This window comes from Colobus angolensis, unplaced genomic scaffold (assembly GCF_000951035.1).
Source record: "Colobus angolensis palliatus isolate OR3802 unplaced genomic scaffold, Cang.pa_1.0 Scaffold19, whole genome shotgun sequence".
Lineage (NCBI taxonomy): Eukaryota > Metazoa > Chordata > Mammalia > Primates > Cercopithecidae > Colobus > Colobus angolensis.
The window spans coordinates 6442402-6452037 of record NW_012115043.1 but is presented as its reverse complement, the minus strand read 5'-3'; the positions used below and the strand labels follow the sequence as shown (position 1 = coordinate 6452037).

Sequence of the window (9636 nt, the reverse complement as noted above, 5' to 3'; positions counted from 1 at the left end):
TGGTCTCGATCTCCTGACCTCGTGATCCGCCCGTCTCGGCCTCCCAAAGTGCTGGGATTACAGGCTTGAGCCACCGCGCCCGGCCAATCCTGGCTAATACGGGGAAACCCCGTCTCTACAGAAAATACATAGAAATTAGCGGGGCGTTGTGGCGGGGACTACAGGATGGTCTCGATCTCCTGACCTCGTGATCCGCCCATCTCGGCCTCCCAAAGTGCTGGGATTACAGGCTTGAGCCACCGCGCCCGGCCAATCCTGGCTATTTTCTACACTAGACTGAAAAGGTGGTTACTGACTCCAGAGGGAGTTAATTTCATTTCCTTCCCCAAGAGCAGCTCTTGGGAGGGTACGTGAAACTTGGACAATGGGGCACACATTTAGGCTGCTGCAAATGGCTTTGCCCTGCTCTTCCGTCTTCAGAGTTTCACCACGTCCTGGTTGCGTAGCTGTGGGATGAGTTAATGAAGAGCAGCCTGTCTGGGGAGGACCCTGACCTTGAGAGGGAAGAGGGCTGTGCCGCTCTGCCCCCATTCCTAGCTGAAAGACCCCTGCCCCAGCAATGTCCAGGAGTGGGAACAGGCTGTTTACCTCTGCTGTCTGCAGTGTGGGGGATCCTCCCCCTCATCCTGCACCCTATTTTCTCCCCATAGTGCTTCCTCTGGAGAGGCAGCTCCACGAGGCCGCCCGCCAGAACAACATCAGCAGGATGCAGGAGCTGATTGGGAGGAGGGTTAACACCAGGGCCAGAAACCACGTGCGTAATGGGCTTCTCTGAATCGGGGCACCTGGGATAATGCCAGTACACGGGGCAGTTCATCTGAGCTAGAGGCAGGTGCATTTGCATGTGTTAACTTGGAGGGAGGCTCAGGCTCTGTCCTCATGGCCTGCATTGTCTCGAGGAATCTAAGGAATCTAAGGCTTGAGTGGTTGGACCCCCACCCAAGGTCAGGGTCAGGATTCCAAGCCAGGCTTGGCAATTCCAGAGGTCAAACTCTTAACTTCTGGGACCCATCTGAGAAGTTAGAGCCAGGAGGGCTAGGGTCAAAGGTCAGCAGCCAGAAGCTGGGAGATGGGCAAAAGAGGAGGACAGACATTACACAAAGCATCCCACAAACAATTCATTCTCTTTGTGATAAGTTGTCACAACAGCGTGTGCAGGAGGGTTGGGAAAAGCCTCCCAAGGAGTGGCTTTTTAAATTTTTTCTTTGAGACAGGACCTCACATCACCCAGGCTGGAGCGCAGTGGAACAATCACAGCTCACTGCAGCCTTGACCTTCCTGGGCTCAGTTGATCCTCCCACCTCAGCCTCCTGAGTAGCTGCGACTACAGGCACGCACCACCATGCCAGGCTAATTTTGTATTTTTTCTAGAGATAGGGGTCTTGCTATGTTGCCCAGGCTGGTCTCAAACTCCTGGACTCAAGCTATCCTCCCACCTCAGCCTCCCAAAGTGCTGGGATTACAGGCGTGGGCCGCCTCACCCTCCCGGCAGTGGCATTTTTGAGGAGCTAGGTGAAGGACAGTATTCTAGGCAGAGAGAACAGTATGGGCAGAAACCCTGAGGAAGGAAGGAGCAGCTGGGCTCCAGAGAGGGGATGTGGCTTGCCTGAGACCACGCAGAAAACTAGTACTTCCTTTCATTGTCCCCTCATAAGCTGAAAACTACAGAGGGGAGAAGTGGGCACAGGGGCCACAGGCCAGCTTCCCCCAGGCCTGCTTGGATGGCATTTTGAACTGCCAGGGTGGTCTGAGAATGAGATGGTGCATCAGGCCCCTTCAGCCCCATTCTGAGAGAAGGAAGGGGACAGAACCCAGGGACTCCAGTGCCTCTCAGGGACTTGGAGGGTAATCCTTGGCCACATGGGCTTTCCAGCAGGGGCAACAGCAGGAAAAGGCCTAGAGGTGGGAAGCTGCTTGGCATTTCTGAGAAGCAGGGGTGGGCAACGCCAGAGCATGCAGCGCCTCATCATCTCCAGGGTCAGGAGTTTATTCTGAGAGCCATGGGAAACTGAAGAGTTTTAGATGGGGACAGATGGGGACAGATGGGTCCAGTCATTTTACTATGTTGGCTTTGGTTGCCATGCAGGAGAGGAGCATGCAGCAGAATGGGGCTGGGTGCCCAGCCAGCTGGGGACCAGAGCCAGCAAAGACCCTTCCAGCCTGCAGACCAGCTGTCCTGGGGGAGGGTGTGGGAGGTGGTCCAGGCAGCCAGGTGGCAGCAGCACCTGACAAGTGTCATCTCCCTCCGGGCAGGTGGGCAGGGTGGCCCTGCACTGGGCTGCAGGTGCAGGGCATGAGCAGGCTTTGCGTCTGCTTCTGGAGCACGAGGCTGCTGTGGACGAGGAGGATGCGGTAGGGGCCCTCACAGAGGCACGTCTGTGTGTGCGTGTCTGTCTGTCTGTCTGTCTCAGGGTGGTGGGGGGCACTGGAGATCTCTCTGGGTCTATGAGCCGGTTACTGAGATTGCTGTGAATATGCAGACATTCAGGTGCAGAGTGGTAGGGAGTCAAAGGCTTCAGGTGCCAGGGACACTGCAGTGGTTCCATGTTCCTCCTATACAGTAATGAAGAGCTCTCCACTTTCAAGGGTCTTTCAGTTCTCATAGAGCCTTTTCAGTCCCTCATGAAAGCATGTGAACAGGGAGAGGGCTGTAGAACAGATAATTGGGTGGATTGATAGAGGCCTGATTAGCAAAAGCACCAGGAGGAAGGTCTCTCATGATATGCCACAGGGCTCTGCGCTGGCTAACACTTCAATCAAAGTCTTGGATAAAGACTAACAGTCTTAGTTAAACAATTGGCAGGCAGTGTGTTGCTGAGAGAGAGCACTGATGAGTAACGGGGTCTGTAAAATTATCTCTACAGGTTTGGGAAAAAGGCTGAATCTAATAATGACATTTGAAAGGGATACACTTATGGCTTTGTCTACATTTAAGTTTTAAAAAGTGCCTGGGCACAATGGCTCACGCCTGTAATCTCGGTACTTTGGGAGGTCAAGTGGGTAGATCACTTGAGCCCAGGAGTTTGAGACGAGCCTGAGCAACATGGCGAAACTCCGTCTCTACCAAAAAATAAAAAAATTAGCCAGTCTTATAAACTGGTGTCTAAATAAATAAATAGGTAAAAATTTTAAAATAAAAAATAAAACCATAAACTTCCTTGCGGCGACTTAGTTGTCCATGAAAACAATTTTCTTTGTTCCGGCTTCTCTCTGCTCCCAGGCCCCGCTGTGTGGGAGTTGATTACTAGTTGGGGTTGAAGTGAGGCAGCAACCCTTACCTCCCCATTCCCCAATCCTGTCTCTTCCCTGTACCTGCTTAGGCCTCATTTAGGGATGCCTTTAGGAGCAGAACGTCTAGGATCCTTAGTCTGAGCTCCCTGGTGAAACACTAGAGCCTCTTGCATCAACTCTTTCTACTCACAAAGACCCCCACTATCACCACTATGCTGTTACTTCTTCCTTCAGAGGTTTAGTGAAAAAAGAAGCTATGAGGGAGAACAGTAAGAGGGGGCCCTTTTAGAAATCCTCCCTGTTGGCTGGGTGCGGTGGCTCACACCAGTAATCCCAGCACTTTGGGAGGCCGAGGAGGGAGGATCACCTGAGATCAGAAGTTCGAGACCAGCCTGGCCAACATGGTGAAACCCCGTCTCTACTAAAAGTACAAAAATTAGCCAGGCATGGTAGTTCACGCCTGTGATCCCAGCTACTGGTGAGGCTGAGGCAGGAGAATCGCTTGAACCTGGGAGATGGAGGTTGCCGTAAACCTAGATTACAGCACTGCACTCCAACCTGGGTGACAGAGTGAGACTCCGTCACAAACAAACAAACAAAAACTTCTCTGTTTCTTTTGCAAATGGCAATACGTAACATTTTGAAAAATAAGACAGCATGGTGGACTTGCCTGCTGTAGTAATGGGGTTCAGGAGATACTGGAGAAAGGAAATCCTGTTGCTGGAGGAAGATCTCTAGTGATATGCCACAGGACTCCGGCCTGGATAGTTCCTAGGAACTATGTATGTGGGGAAAGCTGGTTTAGGACTGTGACATGTCCCGGGGGTCCCCACTGTCAGGAGGCTCTGGCTCCCATGGCTCTCCCTCCCCCAGTCCTGAGCCTCTGCCCTTTTTATTCCCGAGCGCCTGTGGACTTCTTCCCCTGGACTCTGCCGGCGCTTGTTCTTTTTCCTCCCTCCTGCAGCCAGCCCACAGTTGCTGATATTATACCAGGCGCTGAGCTCTGAGCCAGTGCTGGGTCTCCTGGCCTCTTCAGCTCTAGTTAAGGCCAGATGTAGACCCTCATTTGTTGCTTTTTGGTTTTTTTTTTATTTTAAATTTTAAAAAATATGCCCCAATCTTGGATGATAGACTCTCATTTGAGGCTCTTTGCTGGGTCCAACACCTTCCCTAGGATTTCAGGAGGAAGAATTTAAATGCTTGTGGTCCCTGCTGTCTCTTACTTTTGGTCAACTTTTGGCATCCTCTTGAAATTTTGCAAATAGTCCTTTGATTCCACCCTGGCTTCATCCCAAACATGGTGCCTCTCCCTGGGACTCCATTCACAGCAGGCTTGTAGTGTGGGATGGCTTTCCAAACTGGGATATAGAGGGGACCTGTATCATACACAGAAACAATGTAAAAATCCTAAAACCCCCTCTTTGACATTCTGTTCTTTAAAGGCCCTTGGTTCTTTCCTTGCCTTGGGCCCAGCCTCTGCTCCCCTCCCTCTCTCCAGTGCTGTCCTTGTCTGCACCGCCCCCTTCCTGCCTCCAAATTCCCTGCCTGTTTCTAAAGCAGAGCAGAGCAACTCTCTTTGGATGCTCAGGAGCCTGCTGATCAGTGAGTTCCCTCTGAGTTTCACCTTTTGTCTTAACCCTTTGTCAAGGCTTTTACCCAAACACAGTTCCCTCCCTAAGAGGAATTCTGGTGCCAGCCGCTAAGACCCCTTTTCTTGGTACCCCTCACAAAGGCTCCTGGTGGAGCCACACCCAAGGAGGCACTGCAAAAAACTATTCCCAGATCTGGCTGGCTCTTGATGTATCCCCAGAGCTGAGTTTGGAGGCCTGGGGTTGCTCTTCACAGAGAAGAAAAGACTCCAGGGAGGTGGGGGAAGTGCAGAACCCTACTGCAGTGGAGGTCACTGAAGGGGCTCTGGGGACCCTGGAGCACGGTGCAGATGTGGAGGAAGAGCACCCTGCAAACAGGCCCAGGGCTGCCCTGAGTGGAGCCACAGACATATTTTCAGTTGCTCCAGAGAGTTGGTGGGATGGAAATTGCAGGAGTGCAGATTTCTTTTTTTTTTTTTTTTTTTTTTTTTTTTTTTGAGGCGGAGTCTCGCTCTGTCGCCCGGACTGGAGTGCAGTGGCCAGATCTCAGCTCACTGCAAGCTCCGCCTGCCGGGTTTACGCCATTCTCCTGCCTCAGCCTCCGGAGTAGCTGGGACTACAGGCGCCCGCCACCTCGCCCGGCTAGTTTTTTTGTATTTTTAGTAGAGACGGGGTTTCACCGTGTTAGCCAGGATGGTCTCGATCTCCCGACCTCGTGATCCGCCCGTCTCGGCCTCCCAAAGTGCTGGGATTACAGGCTTGAGCCACCGCGCCCGGCCTAGGAGTGCAGATTTCAACAGAGCTCGAGGAGGCATTTCTTCTTTTTCTTTTTTCTTTTTTTTTTTTTGAGACGGAGTCTTGCTCTGTCGCCCAGGCTGGAGTGCAGTGGCGCGATCTCGGCTCACTGCAAGCTCCGCCTGGAGGAGGCATTTCTAAGAGAAGCCAGTGTTTGACTGTGCAGGGATGTCTCGTGAGGTGGTGTGGTGCTGCAGACTTAAGCTATCTGCTTTGAAGATATTCTATGGGATATTTATTTATTTATTTATTTAGTTTTGAGACAGGCTCTCACTCTGTCGCCCAGGCTGGAGTGCAGTGGTGCAATTTTGGCTCACCGTAACCCTTGCCTCCCGGGTTCAAATGATCCTCTCACCTCAGTCTCTCAGGTAGCTGGGACTACAGGCATGCACCACCATGCCCAGCTAATTAATTTTTTTGTAGAGACAGGTCTCACTATGTTGCCCAGGCTGGTCTTGAACTCCTGGGCTCAAGCGATCCTCTCACCTTGGTCCCTCCCAAAATATTAAGGTTACAGGCTTGAGCCACCATGCCCAGCCTCTATGGGAGATTTAAACAGTCCGTTCTTAAACACCAGTCCGAGATAAGGTCTTCACCAGTCATAGCAAATCAGAAAACAGGGACAATGTATTTTTCATGAAGCTACATTTGTTTTTTGTCTTTGTTTGTTGGTTTTTGAGACAGGGTTTCGCTCTGTCACCAAGGCTGGAGTGCAGTGGTGCGATCACAGCTCATTGCAGCCTCTATCTCCTGGGCTCAAGTGATCCCACCTCAGCCTCCCGAGTAGCTGGGACCACAGGGGTGTGCCTCCACGCCTGGCTTATTTTTTTAAAAATATCTGTAGAGATGGGAGTCCCCCTGTTTTGCCCAGTCTGGTTTCAAACTCCTGGGCTCAAGTGATCGTCATCTCACAGTGTTGGGATTACAGGCGTGAATCACCACGCCCAGTTATGAAGCTTTATTTGCCAAGAATATATTCTAAGATTGGTTCCTTACAAATTTTTTCTTCTAAAATGGTCTTTCTTTATGAAATGATGATGAGAGTAAATGGCAGCCTTTTTGTTTGTTTGTTTTGAGACGAAGTCTCACTCTGACGCTCAGGCTAGAATGCAGTGGCGGATCTCAGCTCACTGCAACCTCCGCCTCCTGGGTTCAAGTGATTCTCCTGCCTCAGCCTCCCAAGTAGCTGAGATTACAAGTGCCCACCACCACGCCTGGCTAATTTTTGTATTTTTGCTAGAGATGGGGTTCCACCATGTTGGCCAGGCTGGTCTTGAACTCCTGACCTCATGTGATCCTCCCGCCTCAGCCTCCCAAAGTGCCGGGATAACAGGCATGAGCCACTGAGCCTGGCCGGCAGCTGTTTTATTTTTAAGTTTCATTTAGCAAAAAATAAATTAAAAAAGTTTGCAACAGTACATCAGCCTTTATTTAAAAAAAAAAAAATCTTGGTCTTTAAATTCCTAAAGCTTGGAGCTCCCTGGACGAAGTGGCACTTATAGTTCCTTCTGGTTGTTTGGTTTAATCATAAGGCACAGGGCCTGGCTGGCACGGCCACGCCTTCCCACATTCTTCTCACCTCCTCTATGTCCTCTCCCCCAGTTTGGGATGAACGCGCTTCTCCTGTCTGCCTGGTTCGGCCACTTACGAATCCTCCAGATCCTGGTAAACTCGGGGGCCAAGATCCACTGTAAGAGCAAGGTAAGGCCTCAGCTGGTAGCCCTCTGTCCCCTTGGCTCCCCTGGCCCTGGATGCACAGGTCTCCCCCGACCTCTGCCCCCTACCCCCGCTTGCCCCTCCAGTCCCCCACCTGCCTTTGCCTGTCCCTCTTTCTTCTGATCTCCCCCACCTCTCTGTCCTATTCGGTGAGCTGGGACAGTCCCCAGCCCTCTGGCTGGCCTCCTTGTTTGTAGGAGAGAAATCAAAGTAACTCTCTCAGAGGGTAGTTAGGAAAATTAAATGAGAAGGAGGTGAGGTCTCCTCCACCCTCCTGCCAGGCCCCATACCCCTTGTGCTCAGTGTGGTGGGGTGAAAGGAGCAAAGCATCATTTACCAAGTGTGGTATGGTGGGTGAGTTACTCTATCAGCCTGCACTGTGGTTTGAGGGAGCAGGGCCTCAGCAAGTGAGAGTGCCCGGAATCCCTCCGCTGGTGGCTCACCTTTTAGGGTGTCAGTCGCCCATAGGAAAATGCAAACATTTCTGGGCCAAATCCCTCAGCCAGGAGTTCTCACATGGGTTATTGGAGAAAATTCAGAGGACCTATGAACTTGGATTGGAAAAAAGTGCGTATTTATTTTGGCTAACTTCTTGAAAATTTAGCATTTTTTTCTTTCTTTCTTTTTTTTTTTTGAGATGGAGTCTTGCTAGGTCACCCAAGCTGGAGTGTAGTGGTGCGATCTCAGCTCATTGCAACCTCCATCTCCTGGGTTCAAGCAATTCTCCTGCCTCAGCCTCCAGAGTAGCTGGGACTATAGGCACGTGCCACCACGCCCGACTAATTAGCATTTTTTTCAACGATGAATGTAGGTAATATTAGTAGTTGTGACTTTGTCACTAATAGAAAATGTAGCTGTTTTTGTATCACATGAAAGTTTTTGCAGTTATCTTAAAATACTCCTTACATTTATCATTACATTGAAATTATGGCAGTGATTAGACCCTTCAGTAGATCTTGTTGTTTAACAGGTCAGTAAGGAAGCACATGTGTTACTAGATTGAAAACTTGGTTTGTAATATTTTGATAACTTAATTTCAATATAATTGGTTTCCTTTTCTTTTTTTTTTTTTCTTTTTTAAGACGGAGTCTCGCTCTGTGGCCCAGGCTGGAGTGCAGTGGCCGGATCTCAGCTCACTGCAAGCTCCGCCTCCCGGGTTTATGCCATTCTCCTACCTCAGCCTCCCGAGTAGCTGGGACTACAGGCGCCCGCCACCTCGCCAGGCTAGTTTTTTTTTTTTTGTATTTTTTACTAGAGACAGGGTTTCACCGTGTTAGCCGGGATGGTCTCAATCTCCTGACCTTGTGATCCGCCCGTCTCGGCCTCCCAAAGTGCTGGGATTACAGGCTTGAGCCACCGCGCCCGGCCAATTGGTTTCCTTTTATGGTAGGCAGAATAATGTCACTTCAAAGATGTCCATATCCTAATTCCTAGAACCTCTGAACCCCCAGAACCTAACACGCCAATAGGAATTTGTTGGGTGTGATGCGATGTGTGTGAGGTGTGATGAAGGAGGCAGGGGTGGAGCGATGCGAGCCACTAGCCAAGGAATTTGGTCAGCTTCTAGAAGCTGGAAAAGGACAGGAAATGGGTTTTCCCCAAGAGCTTCCAGAAGAAACACAGCATTGCCAACCCAATTTAGACTTCTGACCTTCAGTATTGTAAAATAATAAATTTGTGCTGTTTTACGCCATGAAGCTATGGTAATTTGTTATAGCAGCAATAGAAAATGAATACGCCATTTTAAGCCTGTTTATTTGATTAAATTTTTTTCCTGTATAATTTATTTTTTTGCATTTAAGTAAATGTTACTCTGAGAAGCGGTCTATAGGCTTCACCAGATGTAAAAGGGTCGTGGCACGTAAGAGGTTTGTCTCATGCCATTGTTAGGATCCTGTTGGCAGTGGTGGGAGTGCCTGAAAGCATTTGGGTTGGAAAATCCATCCCAGAGAACCATGCCCCTATGTGGTGGGTCACAAGATCTGAGCCGGAGTGTGGGAGGGAGCGGTCAGCAGGAGGGTACCCTGTGAATACACCCAGGTTCAAGCTCAGGGTTCTGCTGTCTGGTCCTGCTGGCCTGGCCTGGCTTGGCCTTGGAAGGGCTCAGTGGCCCTGGGGAATCCAGTGTTGTCCTGATGTAGTATACTGTAAACAGAGTTGTGAATGAGCCTCCATGTTCTAGAATGAGGAAGGCAGGGTCTTGGGTGTATATGGAGGGTGAGGTTCTGAGTCATGGACTCTTCTAGTTAAGCAGATCCCCTCTATATTCATTTTCTGTTTTTGGCAACAAATCACTCTAAAATTT

At 50.2% G+C, this 9636-nt stretch overlaps 1 protein-coding gene across 1 annotated transcript in view; it reads left to right on the top strand.

Moving 5' to 3' along the window:
* The window catches only part of ANKDD1A (ankyrin repeat and death domain containing 1A), a 43955-nt gene that overhangs the window by 4238 nt on the left and 30081 nt on the right, over nucleotides 1-9636 (top strand). The window contains exons 2-4 of the mRNA XM_011940402.1: nucleotides 651-754; nucleotides 2254-2382; nucleotides 7218-7316. Coding sequence (XP_011795792.1) covers nucleotides 651-754; nucleotides 2254-2382; nucleotides 7218-7316 — 332 coding nt within the window. The remainder of the gene's footprint in view (nucleotides 1-650; nucleotides 755-2253; nucleotides 2383-7217; nucleotides 7317-9636) is intronic.